This window comes from Atractosteus spatula, chromosome 23 (assembly GCF_055471065.1).
Source record: "Atractosteus spatula isolate fAtrSpa1 chromosome 23, fAtrSpa1.hap1, whole genome shotgun sequence".
NCBI classification, from domain to species: domain Eukaryota; kingdom Metazoa; phylum Chordata; class Actinopteri; order Semionotiformes; family Lepisosteidae; genus Atractosteus; species Atractosteus spatula.
The window spans coordinates 3,119,147-3,142,707 of NC_142728.1; the positions used below are offsets into that span (position 1 = coordinate 3,119,147).

The window sequence follows — 23,561 nt, forward strand, 5'->3', positions numbered from 1 at the left end:
CTCCTTTTGAACAATTAGTGGGTTGACAAGGATTTAAACTTTCTTCGCTAAGTTAGCCGGGCAGATAATGTCCCCATTTCAGTTGTTGCACATGACGTTTCCTGCGAAGTATGCAAAACTCCTACTGGAAAACCAGTTCAGAATAAGAATTGTGTGCGTTTCTCGCAGCACAAATGCAAGAGAAAGCGCACGCCCATAACAGAACCACGGAAGTATACATTTTTTTCACGGAATGGGGTTTATTTAGTGATTTCCATTATGTGACTCAACATTACCGGACGCATCGTCAGTGAATGTTTCATGGATTGAAACGAACGTGCGCGATCGGGTCATGACTGGAGCATTTCCTTGTGCCGTAACACCCGTCGACGCGTTTCTCCTTCTGGAGACGCGTATCTTCCGTGGATCCGTGACACGCCGGGGATGAATCACCCACCCGACCCTGCACACGAAATGGAGTGCAATCAAAGCGACATTATTCTCAGAGGAATCCCAAGCCGGTTGGATTGTGGCTGTGCGTGTTGTGTTGTGTTGTGTTGTGTTGTGACCCCGCCAGCCTCTTGAGGGTATTGCTGATTTAATATGGGGCCCAGGTGTCCAACAGACGTGCTCTGTCTGTCTTTTTTTCTGGAGGGGAGAGTCATTAATAAGAGCTACGGGGAATAAGTAGTTGAAGCGTCTGTTGTTCGATTGGTACAGACGCTCCAAGGCTAATCAAGGGAGTTTCTGACAAAACTGTTGTTTTATCGAATTATCTCGATGTTATACAGGTGAATTGGGGGGGGGGTAACGTTACAATTCAGGACTATGCTTGAAGCAGCGTCCCTCAGTTGGTGCGGATACAGCGCTCAAGCGTTGCACTGAGTCGCTCAAACGGACGACACATTTCCAAAGACGTTTGTCATTCCAGTCTTGGCCCGGCATTCCTACTTAATGTCGCCTAAAGGATTCGAGTTTGTTGAGGGCACAAAGACAAAAAGTGGGCACAGAGTGCATCTTAATGTAGTTGATACCGGTAATCAGACAACTTGTCAGATGACTCGCACAACAAGGCCTCCCTAAGTACAATACCATGCTAAAGGTTTGAATCCCAAGGATGAGGTTTGAGGATCCTAGGCAGACGAAGGAGAGGGAAGATGCTGAAACAGGCGTACACTCCAAAACGTGAGTCGAACGTGGTCGAAAGGCAAAAGGAAGATCAGAAGCTGAATAATGCAGAGACAGGTGTGCACACTCCGAAGCGTTAGGCGAGTTCGTGGTCAAAAAGCAAAAGGAGGTTCAGTAGCTGAAAGAAGTATCGCAAAAGGGTTTCAAGCAAAGGCGAGGTAGGAGCTCTCTAGGAGAGGAATCAATACCGAGCAACGAGTTCAGATGGCTTAAATAGCGCTGCGTGCTGATGGATTAACACGATCAACCCGCTGCTGGCACCGGTTAGCTCTTTTGTGTGTTGATCTCTGCTGGCTGGCGGTCGAGACAAAATGCTCCTGGAAGGAACGTTTCACAAGAGCAGAGCGCAGAAATAAGTTGGCGCAGACCTACCCCATTAACAGCCTGCAGCTTATCTGGCTGTTGTGATCAGTGTTCTATGCAAAGACTCTGAGGAGTTATCGAAACCTGTGCCGTTTGCTAACAGGGTCGATAACTCTTCCGAAACTGCTGCACGGGTTTCACGGAGTCAATCCTGGAAACCTGACGTCGATTTCGGAGATGTCGAGAACAACCTCACTGCCAAGTAAGGGCGGTTCTGCTTCTTGGAGAAGGGTGTGTTACACATGAGCACGCAAAAGTCTCACTGAACGTTTTGTTCAACTTTCTTCCTATCACAAAAGGCCGCGAACAGCTATACGACCTCTGTGACCATTGTAAGCTAATGTGGAGCGTATATTTTGCATTCTATGTTAATTATTTTTTCTGTACTTATTTCCAGCTTGACACGGAACTGTGTTTCACCATGTTTGGAGGAAAGTGGGGTTACAATGGGGTTACAGGACATGTTCTTATTTTGTACTAGGAAACACTCTGGTATGTGGATAATATCAGAGTGTATTTACTCTTTTATATGTGAAACAGCTTTTCTGTTCAGATTTTAAAACGGGGTTTTCCACCTTGCAGGGTTGACTGTGTGTTGCTTCAAGCGCGGTTCCATCCGTCCATAAATGAGCAAAACTTTGTGCCGTGACCACCAGCTACGTTATATAATTATTAAAAGATTAAGATGCATTTGAAAAAAAAATCTTTCAAGGAAATACACAACACCCACAGTATTCCACACAAGGAAATGCAATGTTTTTTAATGACTTGTATCACGGACTCTAATGTATACGTAACACGATGTATGCATACATTCACTAGAGACGTGCATCATCTAAGATCATACACTGCTTGGACATTGACAATACTGTGTTATATAGGACTCTTTTGTAGATTCCTGGCATAATCAATAATACATATTTCAGTTTGTGATTTAAAAGTGAAAAGCAGACTTGATTGAACCCATCCAATGCTGCGCGACATGACTCTCCAGACTGGTTTATGGGGTTTATGAATTGGACATAATTTATCTGATTTTTCAATGCTTTTTTTTGCATGTGTCAGGTGTGTGATCAAGGTGTGAGATAAGATACCTCTTGATTACAGATCACTAAGAAGAGGTTTCTGTTTTCTTTTGTGCTTTTTCACACACCTTTGTCATTAAGAAGCTTATATATAATTCAGCTGTAAATACTGTAAATAATGAGAAGTTGTTATATACAGGGCCTATAAAAAGTATTCACCCCCCTTGGACTTTTTCACATTTTATTGTGTTACAGCTTGGAACCATGATGTATTTAACTGACAGTGTTTGCCACTCATCAACACAAAGTACTCTATAATGTCAAAGTTTGATTAATTAATTAAGTAAAATGTCTGGATTTACTTTTACTTTGACTTTATAGAGTACTTTGTGTTGAGGAGTGGCAAACATTCAAACATATGTACAGTGAAGGTGATAATTCAGAAATCATTTATGTATTTATATTATGTGTTAATGACATGTAATACCTAATACAATAAAAATAAGAAAAACTATTTTCCCTTGCCTATGCAGTACGATGATGTACATTGGGGAAATTTCTGGAGTCCGAGGACACCTGCTGGAAATTTCGTGTAATCAAATAAATAAAAGGAAAAAAGACCAATTCGGTGAAAGTATTTTTCTAATTACAGCATTTATGCTGTTAGTTTCATAGATGGATATCGGATGTCAAAATGAAGTAAAAACGGACATAATGAAGACATCATTGAAACGTTAAACACCCATTTCAATGAATGAAAACTCCCATGTCCCCCCCCCCCCCCCCGTTTCTGTGACGTCAGATGACGTAACCTAACCACTCCCCAGTCTTAGGGCCATGCTATTATTCTGGAGGGGTGTGGGGTAAAGATTCCTAACAGGAGTGAAAGGAACATGAAGAAAACAGTCTGAATTTCTCTAGGTAAAAATTACATGCTGTCACATTTTTAAAATCAAGCAAGCACGTATAATATGTTCCTAAATGGAACATCGACACGGCCCACTAACAACAACTGATCACACCCCTATGCTCTGCGCACAGTGAGCTTTCCTGTAGGCGTTTTTTTGGAGCGTCCAAATCCGTCTTCCTCGTAGGGGAAACCGGAAGATGTGATTTATGCAGCGCATGAGTTTCCCTATTTTAAATGCCTTTTTATTTGTGTTATTGCACATATAATGTTTAACTAGATTTTTTAAACATTACACAGGCGCATTACAGATATCGCCTATATATGTATTGTCCTGAGGTCTATGCACTAACCCCTTGCAGTCGAGTGCTGTAGGCCAGATGGTATACTCTGTTTTGAGACCGAGCGCGGTATGGGTTGGACGGACAGTTGGGAGGTTTTATGAGGTTTGTGTGTTTGATCTCTAATAAAAAGTACTTGCATTTTATGCAACCCGCTAAATACCGAATTTCTGTTGGGATACCGATTAGGTAGGTGGGGCGAAATTTGAAATGAGCGGCTTTATTTTAACTGCGCCATATGTCTTGTTGTTCTGGCGTGCAATCGTTTATTTTGAAAGACAGTATAGAAAAAAGAACAATTCTGTAAAAATGTTTTACTTAAGATGGTTGAAACTGAAGGTTCGTGTGTGCAGTCGCACCAAAAAAAAAAATGCAGTTTCCAATCCCCTATTTGTTTCAAGTTTTTCTTCTTACGATTAGATTAGTTTAGGTGTAGAGCTTTATGACGACCGGGTTTTGCAGTCGGGACAAGGTGATTAATGTAGGTATACGTTGTTTGATGAAATGTGCTTTAACGCTGAAAGAGTGAGTATGAGCCCTCTGACATTTTGTTCCAGGAATTCTTAGCGAGTGCAACATCTACAACAGTATTTCATCTCGATCAGGATAGTGGTGAAAACATGTAAGATGCTGTGAACCCGCGACAGTTGGGTTTATTAATTTCTCCTGTTTGAAGTAAAATTAAATCGCGTTGCCCATGACAGTTAAGCCCATTGAAGTTATCGCGATACTTAAAGAATAATGTTAACGTGTTTAATTCTTTAGGTGTCTTAAGCAACCAGGACGGTAAAAAACCGCAGGGAACAGCAGGGAAAAATCGCAGACCCAAGAGCTCCTGAGCCCCAGACCCTTGGTAATTTCCAGTCTTCCTGCAGCTTTTTGACGTTACCTTACACTTCTGAACAGCTAAGGCCAAGGTGGAGAAAACAGTGGTTTCGATAACTTATCCACTTACACATCAGTTCAGGCCGGACAGGGATAATACGGTATATTAAATGAACCAGTTCTTGCCTTGTATCAGTGGTGTCCAGTCGTGAAGATCTCTAGTTCAACACTCTTGCTGTCTGGCAATCAGTCTTAATCAGCACTTTCAAGTATGTAGTGACTGAAGATCTTTATGAGGAAAAAAAAGACCAGCCTACTATGCAACCTCTTGTCCTCTTTTCCATCTTTTCCATTGATGATTTTTTAGCATTTGTGTTTTACCTGTTTAACATTTTAAAACGTCCCTTAAGCATTGGTCATGGCTCCTCTCAAAGCCCTCGGATGCTTATCTCAGAGCGGAGATTCAGTGAGTGATATTTCCCCCCTGTTTGTTTTTCCTCTCAGGACTTTGGATATTTAATGAGCGGTCCAGATGGCTCTGTGCCCTGATCCAGTGTCAGTTCCTCCACTGGCCAAAGGAGACGGCCTACACCAGCAAGGTATGCCCTTCCTGTGTGCTCATTCTTGCAGAAACTGTCCCACCTGCGCTGCAGTGATCTCAGAGCTGGGGCTGAGGCTGGATCCACCTTATCACTGCTGTAACTTGCGGGTGAAATCGCTCTGTCCACCCAAGAGCTCCCCCCCCCCCCTCCTTCCCCAGTGGAGAACTGGTTCCTGGGAGAGTGAGTGAGCTCACTGGTGGGGGAGCAAATTGTTTTATTTCTGTTTCTCTGTTCAGCCCTGAGTCAGTGGGCAAGCACAGAGCTCTATCTGTTACCCGATGTGGAGTCGACTCTAAACCAAACTACCCCTAAAGAGTGGTGTCACCGGGATATCGTTTTCCAACTACACAGACTATTCCAGACATCTATTCACATGTTGTCTGCCTATAGGGAAACGTAATGAAAATAATTAAATTTGATAAAATAATGCATTCGATTTTCCTCTTACAGCCTTCAGTGAGCATCTGCACTTATTTTCTTTTCCAGACAGAAAAGTGTCTGAAAGTGTTCCGAACCAGCACAGACACATTTATAATGGAGCACAATTATCACAAGTGCTTTTGGGTATATGTACTTTCGGTATTGAATGTGTTGCTAAGCCATCGACATCTGCTTCTCAGCGAGGTCTCATAAGCAAATGAAAAATTAAATTCAGTCTTTGTGTACCGCATGAATGGGTGGTAGATCTAACTAAGATGAACCATTAGGAGGCTGGGTAGAGGCTGAGATCTGTTTATTCTGAAATCGTGCTCTGTTGCATTCAGCGGCAGGAATTGTTCTGGAAGGAAGTACAGCTAGATTACATTTGCTAATGTCCAACTTGTGACTGTGTGGTCAGATGTTTTCTCATCTTCAGAAACGTATTGTGAACGCCGTCTATTTTAATTAAGAAAAATCGTTCACAGTAAGAATACATGAAATACTTTTAGTAGGTTGCCATTAATATCGGTCTAAAATTCATATAAATGTAACGTCAAGTTCTCTGAAATTGACATTGTAACTTAAGTTCAGGCTGTTACCATTTTAATATTTCACCTGTCTAGACTGGACTTTTTGCATACTGTTTTTACTGTGCCCTATAGCTCTACATTGTGGAAGAAGCTTTGGAATGAAGCACATCATGAAAAGGAGCTTGATTAAAACCACAAACACTTTGAAATGGATCCAGCAGCGTGCTGGTGTTGTAAAATGTTTTGTTGTGTTGCCCGAGGCCGGCCGTCTGCCTGTCGGTGCCTCTCTGAAAGTTACTCGGTGCTCCGCTGTTTGTGCCGCAGTGCTGGGATCCTTCCCCCTGTGCGAGGTGACTGAGGAGGACCTGTTCCAGAACCCTCACTTCTGCAGGCTGCTGTCCAGTCTCTCGCAGCGCATAGACAGCACTGGGCTGACCGCCTCTCTGAAGAGAGAGCTGGAAAAGGTAGGGCGGCCTTCTCGCAAAGCAACGCTTGCTGAAAAAAGGGGTTTGTAATTTGCAATACAGATGTCAATATACTTTATAACTACAATTAGGAGCACTGTTCTGGGACTTCTTTTCCATTACTCCTCTACTGATCTAACATAGAAATTGTTTCTGAATGTGTACATGTTTGCAGTGGGTTAAGTGTACAGCAACAGACCGTGTTTGTTTTGCGGAATTGTTTTTCTCCTCGGGGACACCAGGCTGAGAGGGAGATGCAGGTGCAGAAGCTGGGGTGGCTGAGGTCGGAGAGTCTGTACCGGCTGCTGCAGGAGATGCTCCAGGATTACTCTGGCAGGAAACATCATTCCCAGATCCCGCCGGAAGACGGCAAGGTGCACATTTTGTGAATAGATGGAGAAAACGGGTCGGTCTTGCCTCTGCGGAGGTCACAGTGTGACACAGTAAAAATGGTAAAAATGTTTTGACTCTTAACTCTTATTAGTAATTTTTACAGCTGAGTATTAAAACCTTGATTATGGTGAATTTGCATCTGAAGTGTAGAAAAAAAATGGAATTCACAGATGTATGTGGGGGGCTCACAGAGGCAAAGAAACCCTTTGGAGTTTGACCTGTGGGAGTTGTTGGGTCAGAAGATGCAGTAAGAGCGTGTTTCTTCGGTGCAGTTCTACAGGACTCTGGAGCAGTGCCTGCTGGTGGCGCAGTGTGCCAGGCAGCTGGACCCCAGTCCGACCACCGCCCAGGATCAGCCGCAGCTGCTGGGACTGTCCTCCCAGCTGGTCCTGGACCTCTTGCCATCGGAGCAGGTGGGCATGACTGGCACGTTCAGACTGGTCAGCCCGTTCCATCCATCCGTTTAACTGCTTAGCTTCTTCCAGTTCAGGGTCGCTGGGGGGCTGGCGAGCAACAGGTGCAAAGCAGGATACACCCCGGACGGGATGTATGTCTGTCACAGGCACACACACTCACACCAGGGCCAAACCCACACAAACACAGGGAAAACTACTAAATCAGACACCACTCGGACAGCACCCCAGCTCTGGAACTGAACCCAGGGCCCCAGCACTGAGAGGCAGCAATGCCCTGAGCTAATTCTGAATGCATCAAATAAATTCAAGTCTTTCTGGAGCAGATGTAAAGACTGCTTGTTGTTGCATTAAAGTTATACAGTGTACTAGCCTAAATGTGGATTGGTTAGGTATGCTGAAGTTAAAAAGATCTTTTCTGCAGAATTCTTTTATTTAAAACCCACTTATTGGTTGCAGTTATTGGGGGGTTATGTAAAAATTTTTTTTTCCCTTTTGCTATTTACTGTGTACATTTCATTCAGCTGTGCACATTTTAAGAAGGATTCCCTGTTACATTTGTGTTTGTGGGACTATTGCCTTTGTGTGTTCCCCAAACCTCCATACAGCTCATATCCGGATACCACAGTAAAGGTCAGACTGGCTTCATTGTGGACAGTTTGTTTACAAACACTTATGGGAGCAATTAACAACAGGAGAAATTTCTTTCTTCTAGAGCACACGCTTGCTGAATTTTTCAGTCTTCCCATGTAGGAATTGATTGAAAAGCTCACTCTGTGCATGAAGAGGTGCTGTGCCCCTGCTGTTGGATCTCCAGCTGTAGAGAATAGTGAGGTGGGTCTGGAACACTGAGCCCTGCTTCTCTGTCCGCAGGACGTGAAGCGGATGAAGCAGAGGCTGCTGGGATTGCTAGAGGAGACGCTACAGAAGAAGTGTCAGACCATCCTCGCCTACTACCAGCCCGATTGGGGTAATGGCAGCTCTGGCGGCTGAGACAGCCAGGCTTTTGATTAGGACGTTCCGTTTATGTCCAGCTCCTTTGTGGGGCTTTTTAATTTCACTTTTGAAAGTACTGTTATAAGACCCCTCTCATGTCAGAGGATTTTTAGTTTAATTTTGAGGTAAAGTGTCTTTTGGTCCTGTGTTGTTTCTCCTCTACCTCCTATTCCTCTGCAATCTGTACTTTTAATTATTCTGTGATGAGAGCTCTCACACACAGGTTTGTCTTGGCTTTCAGATGCACAGTCATGTGTCGAGCAGTGATCTGTTTTTGATTAAATCAGAGAAAAACAGATCCCTGAAATGTGTAGGTTCTCAATTTATTTCTTAGTGCTGTAGAGAACTGGAACCTCTTTCTAAATGTCTCAAACCTGCAACAAGACTGCTTCATTGGATAGCTTTAAACCTTTCAGGGAACAACAGACTGCCTGGCCAAACTGGTAAACCTTCTTGATGCTTGCTTTTTTAAAGTAGACAGGTGTTTTTATAGAAGGTTTCACAAGGTTTATTACCTTTATCCTGAGCGTAATGTGAAAAGCTATATAAAGCTGGCTCAGTGCAGACCTGCTCATACTGTTGATCTGTAAATTGGGCGGTAGAAGCTGTGGACGCTCCTTAGCCTGCTGATTTGTTCTTCCTACCAGAGGGCGAAGGCGCAGGCCTGAAGATGGCAAAGCTGTCCCAGCTCCCGGACATGTTGGAGAGCGAGAGGAAGAGGCTGGAGAGCGAGAGACAGAAAGCCAGGGAGAACGCCGTGCAGCTGCAGTCCCTAACTCACTCCTACCTGACCGTGAGTAATAATAATATTAATAATAATAATTGCTTACATTATATAGCGCTTTTCTGGACACTCCACTCACAGCGCTTTACAGGTAATGGGGACTCCCCTCCACCACCACCAATGTGCAGCATCCACCTGGATGATGCGACGGCAGCCATAGTGCACCAGTACTCTCTCCACACACCAGAGCAGAGTGATGAAGCCAGTTCAGAGATGGGGGTTATTAGGAGGCCATGACTGGTAAAAGCCAGGGGGAAATTTGGCCAGGACACAGGGGGTTACAACCCTACTCTTTTCGAGAAACGTCCTGGGATACAGTTTCAGCAGTTCCAGAAACTCTGGGATTCAATTTCAGCAGCTGTGTGTGGTGCAGATCTCCATCCCTTCTTCAAAACGGGCCGCTTGCTCTCTTTTGCAGGAGCTTCTGGGTTGCATTCAGATTCTACAGTCGCTCATCCTGGATCACCGCCTGAAAGCTCAGAATGAGCTGGACCGCAAGAAGACCCAGTATTTGGAGGCCAAGTGCGAGATCATCATTCACAAGATCAGGTCAGAAAATCTCATGTTCTGGTCCTGAGTTCCTGGGAGGAGGGTGTTAAACTTTAATGGAAAGGAAAAAGTCTTGGATTGATTTTACTCTTCTGCCCGTAGTACATTGGGTTTTCTGTAATTCATATGGTGGCTTATGTATGTCATTACTGATTAGATTACCCTGGTGAAAATCAATTCTCTGCAATATAAGTTCTTACTTTATATTATGCATTTTTATGGGTAGTTGTGATTGCTGAGATAGGCTTTTATAAGGTATGTGTACTTTTTATGCTTATAGGTACATTTGTTTTAAATGTAGTTGGAACACTTTTATAAAACGAATACTGAAGGTATTCTTCTGAAACAATATCTTCTTCAGATGATTAGTGTGGACTTCATGTACATGAGAGCAGAAATGCAGAAGCTCGTTAAAGCTCGTTTTGTACAGGAATGTGCTTTTTTGTTGATGTTGACAGATCTTTGGATTGTTCTATTTTATGTAGAATGGAGATGCTTCAGGTTCAGCTAGACTCCTACACACCCCAGAAAATAGCTGTGCATCGGAAGATCAGGTGAGAGCTACCCTGTGTATTGTGTGTCGTAAGGTATGGACAATCTTATTTCCACTGCTCGTAAGCAGAATACGAGCAATACTTCTGTTGCATTGTGCAAATGAATTACAAGTCTTACATTTGAAAACTGGGATAGATGTGATTGATTTTCACTAGAGTCAAAACCTTAGGAAACAATGGGTTCCTAAGGTTCAACGGGTAATGCAGAACCTAAGGTTCCTAAGGTTCAACGGGTAATGCAGAACTAATTAAAATCACAAGGAATGGCTTGAAGTTGACTGGTTTACTCATCACATTCCTTTTGAAACTGTAGCACTTTTTATTTCTGAACTGCTCCTTTAAAATGTAATGCTGACAGGTGTCACTTAAGATAGATACAAACTGTTTATTTCACCAGGAATGTCAATTGAGAACAAACTGTCCTTGGAAATAAGAATCTGGAGCATCACATGTCCAGTTTGACATTTATTGGAGCACTCTGAGTGAAGGACTCTTGAGCAACACCTGGTTAGATTAATGAACTCCCGCATTGAAAAACTAATATAGCGAACTATACTCTCACAGTGTGTCAGTATATCCTGTCCTGTATCTTTGCTTTATCTCTGCCTCTCTCACCCCATCAGGGAGATGCTGGAGTCAGAGCTGCAGAGTGAACAGAGCGAGAAACAGTCCGCAGAGATGATGCTGTCCTCCTTCGAGATCCTGGGCCAAGACTTCGAGATGCTGGTGAAGGAGTACTCCCGCCTCCGGCAGGAGATTGACAACAAGAAGTGGGCCCTGCAGGAGTTCTCGCAGCACAGCCACTGAGACCCGAGCCAACCCGAGGGAGTCCAGCCGCTCCCTCAAAGCTCCTTCACAGCCGAGAGCAGAGAAGTCTGGACTCCTGGGCTCAGTCCTGCCATCCGGACAGCAGCCTCTGAAGGAGAGGGCGGATAGAAATACTACAGACTTATCACACAGGGTAGCACGGTTGTGTTGCCCTGTTGACCAGAATTAAAAACCGGAAGTGTTGCAGTTGGGACTGAGATGAAGACTAAAGATTCATGAGCCCTTTTTATTCTGCTTATCCAGTGCCATTGTTTCATATAGGAATTTACACCTAATAAGACTTATTCACTTATAGGTTATGGTATTTTGTATGCTTCAAGGAAAAAAATAAAGTTGAGGAATGATATCCCATTATTTGCTGGGAATCTCGATTTCATATTTTTCCAGTTGTGTTCAAAAGTTAAGTTAGAATGTGACATTTTTAGTTAACAGAGGATGGAATGTTAACTGACTAAACACCTTATTAGAAATAATTGTATTTAATTCTGTATCTGGGTGCTCATTCAAAGTGTTACAGGGGAGACTTATTTTTGGAACAGACTGATTACAGATAATAAATGGCTAGTAGCCCTTGAGATCGAACATATTGCAGAGCAAGGAAACAGAATCTAGGAGCGTAGGGGCTTCACACATGCAGTACTGGAGGAACCAGCCTGGGCGGTGACTTCACTGGCTCTGCATCAAACAGGCAGGCTGCCTTGTCTCCTCCAGTTCAGGTCAATGCCAATTCATGAGGCTGCAGTATGGAGCTGTGGCTGGGCTCTGGACCTGGGGCCTCTGGAGACAGGGGGTCCAGGCTGGCCGGGAGCTCTGGACGCTGGACCTGGGACCTCTAGAGACAGGGGGTCCAGGTTGGCCGGGGACTCTGGACTCGAGACTGGGGCGGAAGAGACCCAGGCTGGGATGCTAGTGTTGCAGCCTTGAACCTGCTGTATTCTTAGGCCTCCAGGTCTGTAAATGAGACTGCATTTGCAGTCTACCCCGGTAAAATAATTAATTCAACTCCGTAAAATAAAGGAACAGAACACCGATTTCCTTTCCATTTTCTAACAACTTGATCTAATTCAGGGTCGTGGGGCAGCCGGTGCCAATCGCGACAAGCAAATGGGCGCAAGGCAGGGTACACTTGACCAGGGCCACTTCGCCTGCAGGTGCCTTCGTGCTGTGGGAGGAAACTGGAGCACACGGAGAGAACATACAGACTTCATGCAGATGGCACCCCAGGTCAGGAATTGAACCCGGGGTCCCAGCGCTGATAACCACTGCACCACCCAAAATAAGTATCGGTGACTTGAAATGGATTAACTTCAACCACACATAGATTCTACCCATAAAGCATCATTCAGGACTATTCCAGACACTGTTTTAGAGCCTCAGTCTCATCAGAAATGCCGCTATCTTAATCCCTTTTTAAGCAAGCTGCGCTTGGGGACTGATCACAAAAATCCATCACATGTGATGTGCTGATAGAGCTCTGCCTGACCTGCCACCCTAATGGAGGTAGAGGCTGGTGCTCCTAGTGGCCGAGCAGTGAGCACGAGGCCCCTGTCTGGAAGTGGTCAGCCAGGCTGCCCACTGTTCAGCTTCAATACTGCACGGTTCCGGCTTTGTCTGGGATGATGTTTGGGTTTATATTCTCTGTTAAAGGCTGAGGCGTTTGGGTTGACTGTACCCAGCGAAGGACTGGCGTCCTGCCCAGGGTGTATCCTGCCTTGCACCTGTTGCTTGCTGGGATAGGCTCCGGCTCTCCCACGATCCTCAGCAGGAAGAAGCAGTTAGAAAATGTTCGGGTGGACTACAAAGCCTCAATGAACACTGTTGAATGAAACAATTGCTTTCTGCCATATTGCTACACATTGGCATGATCCTTGCATGCAGTGATTTCTGTGGCAGCAACAGACTATCAAACTGTATCTTACTGTAAAATATAGTATATTATTAAGAAATAATAGTATCTTCTCATTTTTCTACTTACAGCAAAAAGAATGTACCATTTCTTGTTTTTTACTGCACTATAAATAAAGCTGACAAGTTTAAAGGTTACCTGGAGTGCCTTTTGCTTTTCTTTCATTAGATTTATATAATTCTTCTAAAGTTCTGTAACCGAACAACCAGTTGCTGACTCTTGACGCACCTGATGCATTTTTATTTTCGTGTCGGATTTACGACCTCCAGTGGTCAGAGCCAGCTCGTTCATATCGTCGTTGTCATGCTTGGCATAGTTTTGCTTCTCGCGATATTGGTTTTTTTTTTAAAATAAAAGAACCTATCAACTTTAGGCAGGTATCGTGTCTGCAGCCGGAAATACGCGAGAATGACATGTGGTGTCAATTCATTCAGATTTTGCCGTGATCATTTTTAATTTGCAAGCGCGTCGTCGTTTGTTGTGTTGGTTTAAATGTCCCCAGGAGACGAATCCGCTGGATCAGTTGTTGATCTGCGCCATCACATCTTTAAAAACCCAAATACAAAAGACAAGACAAGACAGTGCTGTGCAGACTGAGTTGGCATGTCACACGCTCGGGTCTGGTATTAGCAACAGTACAGTATTAACTGTGTATCCCTGTCTTATTGCAGCAAAGATCACACCTGTCATGCGTGGCAAGTGGGAGTCGTTTCACCTGAATGTTGGCATTCAGATCATTTCTTTGCTTGGCTCGCTTACCTTGCGCTGGATTCTGAGCTGCGCAGCGCTCCGCCTGGCGGCCGGCGGGGGAACTGCCGGCGGCCGCGGACCCCTTATTGATGACGTGGTGCCGTTTACCTCCAGGGCGATCCAGGATGGCTGACGAGAGCAGGCAGAATAAACTCGCCGCGGCCAAGAAGAAGGTATTAAAAACTTTGCACAGACACACACTCACACAAAAGAAATAATTCGAGTTGGCGGATGGCGGGGGGCACGGGTGGACGTGTCGCTTCTCCGCGGGGTTGAAACGACGAAGAGGGGAGGTTGTCACGGGCAAGGAGCCGCGAAGCACTTCCACGTCCACCGGCGTCTGGGCGGCCGCGGAACCGGCTCTGCGGCGCCGAGGGGGGCTGGCCGTGGCGCTGGAAAGGCCGGGGATCCGCGCTGGCCTGCCCAGTGCGGGTTCCGGGTGCACCGTGACACATTTGAATCTGGGGAGCGCAGACGTGCAGGTGGACGTTTTGGGGCGAAAGCAGCTTCTTTTTTTGGGGGGGGGGTCATTTTTTTTTGCGCAGTTCCTGAGCGGCCGTGTAAATTATGTTTCGGCTTTTTAAACTGGGTCAGCCGGCGAGTCGGTGTTCGTGGATATCGTGTGATTGGCCCCGCATTGTCTGCGGGGTTTGGGGTTGCAGTACTACTATAAAGACAATTCCGTGTGATAAGATGTCTGTGGTCTTGTTTTACTGTCAAGTTAACCCTGGACTTTATTACCTAAGCCGGGGCACGGTACCGGGTGAAATCTAATTGATCGAAGAAAAAATTACACTGAAATATCAATCGATTCGTGGTAAATACAGTTTACCCTTTTCTGATTGCTCCGTGTTTTGTTTAAAGTCCCTTTTAAATTCTTTCCTGCCTTCAGCCCAGCCTCAGTGTTGTTGCTGGGCTGTGCAGTGCCTGCCTTATCCGTGCTGCGGTAGGAGCGTTTCACGACAAGGATCCGGGATTTTAAGGGGGTCCCGATGGCTTCACTCATTTCTCAGTGGCACCTGTCGTGGGGGGGGGGGGGGGCTGCCGGACACGCGTGGGGGGCTGAGGCGCGGGTGGATCCGTGTCTTCTCGAAAAGGTCGCAGGTCCGGCCCTCCCGGATCATTCCCCAAGTTGGATGTCCGGAATTCGGGGCAATTCTTCCCAATAATCCAGGTTACGAGTCTGAACACCTGAAATCGGCGATAAAAGCCTTCTAATGTGTCCTTCTAATGTGTCGAGGACGGAAACCTATTTTTCTTTTCCTAGAACCGGATCCAATTTAAGCTACATTAGTAATGCATCCTAATGAGTCGTATGGGACTTGCGTCTCTATCAATCCCAGCCACATTCCCATCCTTTCCCGGCCGGTTTCTAAAGGAGTGAAACCACCAGGAGAAGACATTTGGTTAGGGTTAGGAAGGTTTAGAAGGCAGAAGTGACTGGCTGTGTAATGTACCGAGTGCTAGTGTGTGTGGTCGCTTAGGTAAGAGCAGAAAAGAGGCCGCTGGTTTGTGAGGGATGCTAGTTCCAGTACATTCATAATGTTTATGGACTTGTGGAAAAATGAGCTGCCGAGATGTGTGATGTACTGACTTGTGATTTATGTAGCTGGAAAACTTTGTCGGGTAAGGGGAGGTACAGTGTAGTCATTGCAGCGATGGCTAGCTTGTGACCTTTGCCCAGTGCGGCTGATCTGCAAAGAGGTCATTATGGCCACTCTGTCTTTAGGTAGGTATTTTGAGAGCACACTTTCGACCGAAGCCAGATTTCCCAGTCTTATCTTGCAGAGTTGACCCGAACGGGGTAAGTCCGGTATTGATTTTGACCTGACTGCATGTCACAGTTGGTCAGTTTGCTGAGACTGGGACCGAGTGTTGTCTTTAGTTTTGCTTGTGCGTAAACTGCGGGTTTCGATGCCTCTCCTGCTGATGCTGAAGTATCCAGTGTTGCCTGGCACAGATTTTGGTGTTAGGCAGAGAAAGCATTATGTTATCATTGAAAAATACACACGGGGAATATATTGGATTTTTGCCACCCATCTCACATGTGAGATTTCAGGTTGTGTGAAAAATGTTTGTCTTTTAATCTGCTGCTGTTTTTGCTGATGCACAAAGGGAAAATGAGAGTTCTTGGTGCTCGTTATCTAGAAATAGCCACATCTTTATGCCATTCTAGCACATCTGGAGATTTATTATAACATCACTTTATTAGCCCTATACAATTTCTGGCATTAGGAATTTGTCTTTTCGCATACCCCAGCTTGCTCTCCATGAGACACAGAGACAGGGAGAGAAGCTTGGGGTCAGAGCACAGGGTCAGCCATTGTACAGCGCCCCTGGAGCAGTTTTTTTGGGTTAAGGGCCTTGCTCAGGGGCCTGACGGAGTAGGATTCCTCTGCCGGCTGCGGGATTTGAACCGGCAACCTTCCAGCCACAGGCGCAGATCCTGAGCCACAGAGCTACCTCTCTGCCCGGCATCTGCAGTGCCTCTAGGATTCTGTGCCTTTAATAAACTACTATGGAAATGGTAGAGGTATTGTAAATGGTCTACAAAGTTTGCTCAGTGTTTTGCTTGAAGCAGACTAGGGTGCAGTGTGGATTTTACAGAACACAGCACCTGTTGGAGCTCGAATATCCAGTCACTGCTCCTGTTTTTCCTGGTTTGCAGTGCAGAATGAGAGTCAGTAGTTGGGAGAGTGCTGACTTCTGATGAAGGAATAATTTCCCCACAACGTGATCACACCCATTTTTTTTTATTTGCAACATGTCAACAAAAGCACTTAAGACTTGAGTGCTTCCACTCTGTTTTCAAGGATTGTTTTTAACTAAGAGGCTCAGCAATATCGACCATACCTGATGCTGTGTGAATGCAGTAATGAAAAATAACTAAAGGTAAAGTCTGCTTTGCATCAGACAAAGGGGATTTTTCCGATTCATGGCGCTTTAAGTTGGCTGTAAATTTCTGAGAATGTGGTAACTCACAGAAGGACTTGTATGTGCAGGCCAGATATAATCCTTTTATTGAGCTGAAATGGAAACTTTAACAGCGAGAGGTTAATCTGTTTGGTGATTCGGGCATTACGTAAGAGACTGTCTGTTCTGTGTGCAACTTAATGTTATAATATTAGAGTGAAGCAGCGGTACATTGGCTATAACATTAGGTCCGATTATTTTTACCCTGCAAGTTGTTGCTTTCAGCAGTGCAGTCTTCGCTCCATAGTCATATCATAGGGCATTGTCTGTTTTCTTTTATTCGTAGTGTGTATTGCTTTGAAGGCCACAGAGTAGTAGGAGTATACAGAGCATCAAGAGAAACCTGTTACTTATAACTGCGACGTTCTCAAAGGTATTGTCAGGAAAATGAAAATCTTCCTGTAGCGTGTGCAGGGACGTTTTTATTGAAAAGACTCGACAGATGGAAATTCATTGTGCTGATGACCATTTTTCATCGATAGAGCAGATCAACAGGGGGCCTTCTGGAAGCAAGGATGAGGATAGGAGCCCAATATCCACAATGCTTTGCAGCCGCTGTCTTGCGGGATTCTGGCCTAATTCCCCATGGAGAACCTGGACAGACCTCCGCCTGTTCACTGGTCTCTGAGCCCTAGATGCCACACCCCATCCCAGGTGTTGCCACACGTGTTCAGCTCGGCATCCTTGGCATAACTTGATTATTCTCCTCTTGCAGGAAAGCTGTTGCCCTGTAGGAATGTTGTGGCACACACCTTCCCTGGAAGGGAAGCAGGCACTTTGATCAGTGATGCTCCAAGCGGTCGTGTCTCAGTCAGTCACTACAAGTGGAGTACAGGGTGAGCACACACACACCTGCTCTGATCCTCACATTGGGATCTTCCCATCAGCTGGGTCTGTGGTACTCGACGAATTTAATATGTTGTTCTGCATGTGGGCACCGCACTCACCGATGTCGATCAGAGTGATTTGCACAGGCCGATGATTCATTTCTAAAGAGGATTTGGCTTCACTGCTGGAGAGTGCACTGGAACTGTTGCCAATGAATAATAAATAAATGCCAATAAATCAATAACGAGAAGGCATTGTTCTTTTTTTGTATTGATATCGGTGCCTTTCTGGGGTTTTCACTTGATTTTATACGCATATGTATAGGTAGTGATAAGTTTCTTCCTGTTTTCAGTATATATTGTAGTGTCTGTAGCCAAGGCTGCAGTTTGGTCTGCTGAGAGAATGTGATATCCACAGTGTGGTTTGGCTGTTTATCCAAGCACACAGCGATGGATGCGTTCTGTTCACCTGTAGGTGGGAATTCCTCCATAAAGGTGATTCACAGAAGGGGTGAACCATCTCTTATCTAAAAATTAAATTAAATTAGTGAGTTTCCGCTCCTTGTGACAGCCGATTGAGATCATCGGAGTTTGGAAAGGGGGTGCCGGGCTGCGTCACGTGGACTGTATCGTTGGGCCCTGCAGACGCACGGTGCTTTTCACCTCATTGGTTGCCGTTCGCTCGCAAGGGAAGCGAGTCGCGCTGCTTTTTAGTGGCAGTAGTAAAAAAAATAAATGAGGCGGGGTTTCCTGTCCGTTTTGTCATCTCAGCAGAAATCCTGCCACTTATTTGAAAAGCTGTATAAGTAGAGGTGTGTATTAAATCATGTATATTACTCTATCACCTCAGATTTACTCTCATCGCTGGGAACTCCTTTATACAGTATATATATATATGTGTCCTTATTCACACAGTACAGCAACAGCAATTTTAGTTAATTTTTTTTCTGCTTGTATTTTTGTACAATCCAATATTCTGAAACTCATCACTTTTTTTTTTTCTCCAAGTCGCGAGAAATGGGGTCTATTAAAGAGATGTAGATGGAGAAGCACACTTCTAATAACGCCTCAGAATTCTTTTCTTCAGGTTGTAGGTTTTGGTTTGGTGCTGCAGCTGGTGATGCTGTGTTGGGGTTCAGCTGGCTTCCAGTCACTGTGCGCCTGCAGTCTTGACCACCCTGCTCCTCTTCCCTCCCCACAGCTGAAGGAGTTTCAGCAGAAGAACACGCCGGGGCCTGGCGCAGGGGCCAAAAAGAAGAGGAAGGTCAAAGACAGCAGCCGACCAGACACCCCCTCCGGCGACAGGCACTCTCCCGACAACGTGAGTCACTGTGCGTCCCGGGACGAGGCCGGGCCTTCTCGCAGCTTCGCCGTCCTGTAGTCCTGCCTCTAGGCTTGCCCATGGTGAATCAGAAAGTCGCACTGAAAAAGCTAACTGCGCGGGTTTTCTATTTAAAGAGTAGCCCAGTTACCGATTTATGGGCGAGACCTGCACTGTGTGAGTGCACGCAGTGTCAAAACAGTTTTAAATGCAGAATTCCTTTACAAATAATCTGATTTAGAGTACTCCGGTACCTTATGGCTTCCCTGGCGCCCTTCCTCGTCTTGCAGTGCCTGCAGTACACCAGGCCTGTTAAGTGGCTTATAATTTCTTGTGTGTAAAGACCTGCCCACTATCTTAACGTAGACTAATGAGACCAAAGTGAACAGCGGATTCAAATCCTGTCGTTAAGGTCCAAAGTGAGAATCGGGGAAAACAAAAATTGTCTGTCCGGGATCAGGCCTGAAGTGAGTGTCCTATACAGCCGGTGCCCATAGTGAGACAGTGAAGGACAAATCTAATTCCCACAGCTGATGTGGGTCTCATATATGGGTGATTCCAAAAAGGCTATGAGCGGGCGATGCTACTAGCATCACTGTGGTCTTTCCTCCCATCCAAGATCTTTACCAGTTGTGAAGTCAGTATATCAAATGCTGTCGCCCTTAATTTGTATTTTGGATTTCTTGTTCTTACACCTTGCATCCCTCTGTTGATTCTGTGCTGCACGTTTACCACCGTATGCTCCTGAAATTCAGGACAAAATGACGTTTATGCCCTGCGTAGCTCATCCTTGTATACCCTTTTTCTTTCTGGCTGCAGATGAGTAGTAAACTAATTTGCTTTGGAGATAGATCTCTGCGTATCGGTGCCGGGCTGTGAGGAACTCTACCATGCAAATCATCGAGCCCAGCATTCCAGTTAGAGCAATGAACAAGTGGGTAGTATATCAAGCTGTGGGATCAGCGTAGCTGCTGAAGCCCTGCACCAGTTCTCAGTTTTCGTTTCAGTTCACCTTTCACAAAGGCAGATCTCATCAATACATTGAAATACAGGGGCCTTCCTAAATATCGGTACAGTGAAGTCAAAATTCATGTATACTCAAGATGAAAGTAGAAATAGGAGGCAAAAAAAAACAGAGTGCTGCCTTTTATTTTTGGTATTATTGTAGAATGCTAAAGCAAATATGTACAGAAATACCCAGGAATAAAAGGTGACATTGTTACCCAGGGAAAAAAGGTGACACTCTTGCCTTGTACTAATCATTTAATCTCAAAATCAAACTGAATTGAGTCTACAGCAGAAATAGTCATTTTGACTTGACTGCCCAGGAGGTTATGGAGTGCAGTGAACAGTATATCGTGTACCTTGTCGCTCTCCTGTTTCTTTTTAGACTTTTGTTCTCAAGTTCTTGCCCTGTTTTTGATTCCTGAAGATTGAAATGCTTCTGAATATGCAAGTACATTAAGTCCGCGTGAGAGGAAATAGGGTGAGTGAGCAGAGGGGAAAAGTAATTTAATCTCCCAGGGTGTTTCCTGGTAATCAGATTCTAGATGTCTTCTGGGAAGCTGCGTTTTGACAGCAGAGTTACTGTGGTAAACATAATTAACGTTACTGAGCATAAACATTGGAAAAAGTGTTCAGAAACACGGAAATTGGTAATGGGTATATTCCTAATAATCCCACCCTGCATCTAAAAAAGCAAGAGTATTTTTTAACACCCCAATTACTATCGTCTTCTATTCCAGCTTTTTTTTTCCTGTTGCCTTTCTGAGTGATTGCCTCTGATTATTCCGATTCCTGATGTATGTATATTTTCCGAGTGCCAAAGCATTCATCAGTGTGAGGTGTTCAGGAATGGTATTACATGTTAATTTTGTTTATGGATGAGGAGAATTCAGACAAATCTGTGCACAATGTCATTCGTTTTGTGCACCAAACTGGAATTTTCTCCCAGAGTATTACTGATCGGATACTTAACATGCCGGCTATCTTCAAGTAATCGTTCTGCCATGTGACCTACATTTCTTCCTGTGACCACTTCCTCCATCTGGAAAACAGCCAACCGAGCCCAGTCAAGCAAAATGCTCAGGCTATTCGACATGCTTGAAACCAGCTTTATAAATTGTATTCTGGTTTAGTAGCAAATGATAAAAACAAGCGTTGATTCATATGGCTTTTGAATTCTCCGAGTGAGAGTTCCTAAGTCCATGTACGGGCAGTGTTTAAAGTGTTTGATTCGATCACATTGATTAAGCAGCATGGATTCTGAAATACAGTATGTGAAGTGTCAGGACTTGGCACGCCAGGTTTGGACTCTGTAATTCCTGCAGTTCAGTCGAGACATGATTAGAAATTTGCCCTTTTTCCTTAGGAATCAAAGGGAAAAGGCGAATCAACTGTGATTGTGAAGCTGGCATCCCCAAGACAAAAACCCCAACGTAATGAAATGTGTCCCCCTTCTCTCTGTGTTGTTCTCTTCCTTCTGAGCCCTGCCTTGTCTCTTCACTTCTCGCTCTCCCTCTAGATTCAGACCCTTCTGAAGGTGCTGGTGTCTGATCTTAATCTCTCCAATGGGGTGGCACTCCCTCCATTGGACAAAAGCCAGGTGAGGGGACTGCCTGCCAGGTTGGCTCACTCTCTCTCTCTGCATGCCGTCCTCTCTGTTCCCAGCTCTGCTGCTTCTGTTCTGCTGCGGGGAAGCCCCGATTTTTCATCGGGACTTTTTTGTATTTGTTCACTGACCGCTAGATGTCATCTGCTATGCTGGCATGTTATTGTCGTCTCCTCTTGTATCTTTTTATTTTTTGCTCGATTGGTTTGGTGAAAGAACCGTTTCCTGTGTTTTTTTTGCGTTTTGGGTCAGGCGAAGATCCAGGTGTGTTTTTCCCTAGGTTCGCGATGGATTCTTTTCAGCTGAAGAGGCCAGGTCAGCGCATAGAACTTTAGCCTCGATGTATTGATCACACCATTGAACAGTGTTCGTTGGAAGTTAGGGTTAACCAGCTCATGACTATAGCCGACAACAAGATCACTTCGCTTAGCCAGAGGAAATGTACTCTGGCTGTAAAAACACGATTTCTTCTCTTTAGGCTTCTTTACTTGAAGCTGCTGTGCTCGTGTTGCTGAAACTCTGTACAAGGGCACTTCTTTCATCCGTTCTTGAGCGATGCGACGCTGATCCTGAAAGCTCACTCTTGCTTTTGCCCACCCCAGAGCATGGCACCAGCAGCCATGAGTGCCACGGGGGCTCTGTGTGGGCAGACGATCATTTCCTCCGTTGAGCTCAGTGCGCAGCGCCCGTTGTTCTTGGCAGCGGTGACAAATTAGTCAGCTCAGTCGGAGGGGATCATGGCGTGAGGAGGTTTAAGAGGAGAAACTGCGCTGGCTTAGGAAAGGCACATGACGCGTCCAGAAAGCAGGAATTATCTCGGCTCCGGTGTCAAACTTCAAGCTCCGCGGAAAAATCGGACTTCTATTGTGCGTGAGCTTCTTGAACGAATTATTTGCTTCACAAATGCCGAAGTAAGTTATTCGGAGGGCTTAAAGCTCTTTGTGATTTGAAAGTCACTGGAAAATTGCAGGATTCCCGTCCTGAAATACTGCAGTGCTAGGAAAGCCAACACATTTGGGTTAATTAATAAGGGGTAATTTTGGGGAAATGAGCACCCAGCCTGAATGGGGGAAAAACAGATCCCATGGGCAGCAGGACCTGGGTTTGGGGACTCCTGTTTTATCCTGAGCTGTTGGCCCTGGCGGCCTTCTGTGTAAAACAGGCAGTAGAGTCCTGGCCAACTGCCCTCTGCCATCCTCCTCGCCCCTGTCCTCGCAACAGGTGCTGGCAGCCGGCTGGACCTCTCATCGCCAAGGTCTTCTTCGGTTTCGAGAACCCTCTTGGCACCCAGAAAAATAAAATCCAGACTCGGTGCCGCGTTTTCTGTCCGTGACTGCTCTGCCCAGCTGTCCAGAGAGCCAAGGGCTTTGAATGGTCTTCATCCTGCCAAAACTACCCTGACAATCTTTTAATCGCTAACGCCTTTCATGCTCATGAAGAGCCAGTTTTAGGCGTCCGTATCCCCCTTTGTGATTCATTTTTATTAGCTGCGGTTTATCGAGTAGAAAAGAATTCGTTGTCCAAGTTTAAATTTGGGTTGTATTGTTTATGAATCCCTGGGATCTCAGGCTTTGGTCTTGGAGAGCTCCCGTCCAGTTAAATCGCCAGTTTAATTGAATTGTTCTTTTTAAAGATATGGAGTAATTACATTGTGATCAATGAAGCTAGTTATTTGTTCACCACATCACATCCGCAACACTTTCAATAACTGCTTCTCCAATTCAGGGTCACAGTGACCCGGAGCCTATCCGGGGAAGCACTGGGCAAAAGGCAGGATACAGCCTGGATAGGACGCCACCCTCAAGTGATTTATTAAATCCAGTAATTTAGATCATTTAAATCTAAAATCTAAGTACTTGGTTGATTCCTCAATATCTTACGGGCGTGGCCCATCTTTAAATACAGGTGTATTTAAGACACACCTGTCTTAGACCGTGTTGAAGTTATCCCTGGTGATAAATAGGCTCTATCAGCCTCAGCAGTTTAGTACTGGTCATAACTGGGGGTAATCT

The 23,561-nt window shown here is 45.1% G+C and overlaps 2 protein-coding genes across 9 annotated transcripts in view; both read left to right on the forward strand.

The window, feature by feature from the left end:
* The first annotated feature begins 3,840 nt into the window (after nucleotides 1–3,840).
* haus4 (HAUS augmin-like complex, subunit 4) lies at nucleotides 3,841–13,204 on the forward strand. 3 transcript variants are annotated; one of them, XM_088940488.1, is made up of 11 exons: nucleotides 3,841–3,908; nucleotides 4,569–4,656; nucleotides 5,133–5,227; nucleotides 6,505–6,644; nucleotides 6,887–7,018; nucleotides 7,310–7,450; nucleotides 8,324–8,420; nucleotides 9,094–9,239; nucleotides 9,649–9,779; nucleotides 10,265–10,333; nucleotides 10,957–13,204. In XM_088940488.1, exons 3-11 carry the CDS (start codon nucleotides 5,161–5,163, stop codon nucleotides 11,138–11,140), a joined length of 1,107 nt encoding a protein of 368 aa, XP_088796614.1. In that variant the 5' UTR covers nucleotides 3,841–3,908; nucleotides 4,569–4,656; nucleotides 5,133–5,160; the 3' UTR covers nucleotides 11,141–13,204. The 3 variants fall into 3 exon arrangements, with proteins under 3 accessions (XP_088796614.1, XP_088796615.1, XP_088796613.1); XM_088940489.1 differs by lacking the exon at nucleotides 10,957–13,204 and having other exon boundaries at nucleotides 10,265–10,337; XM_088940487.1 differs by lacking the exon at nucleotides 4,569–4,656 and having other exon boundaries at nucleotides 3,843–3,908.
* A 702-nt stretch (nucleotides 13,205–13,906) lies between these two features.
* Nucleotides 13,907–23,561, forward strand: part of golga2 (golgin A2) — a 39,925-nt gene continuing 30,270 nt past the window's right edge. For 3 of the 6 annotated variants that reach the window (XM_088940626.1, XM_088940628.1, XM_088940629.1), the window contains exons 1-2: nucleotides 13,924–13,990; nucleotides 18,819–18,938. In XM_088940626.1, coding sequence (XP_088796752.1) covers nucleotides 13,943–13,990; nucleotides 18,819–18,938 — 168 coding nt within the window. In that variant the 5' untranslated portion in view covers nucleotides 13,924–13,942. Of the gene's footprint in view, nucleotides 13,991–18,818; nucleotides 18,939–21,462; nucleotides 21,544–23,561 lie in introns of all 6 variants that reach the window. The other 3 variants (XM_088940627.1, XM_088940625.1, XM_088940624.1) reach the window with 2 other exon arrangements.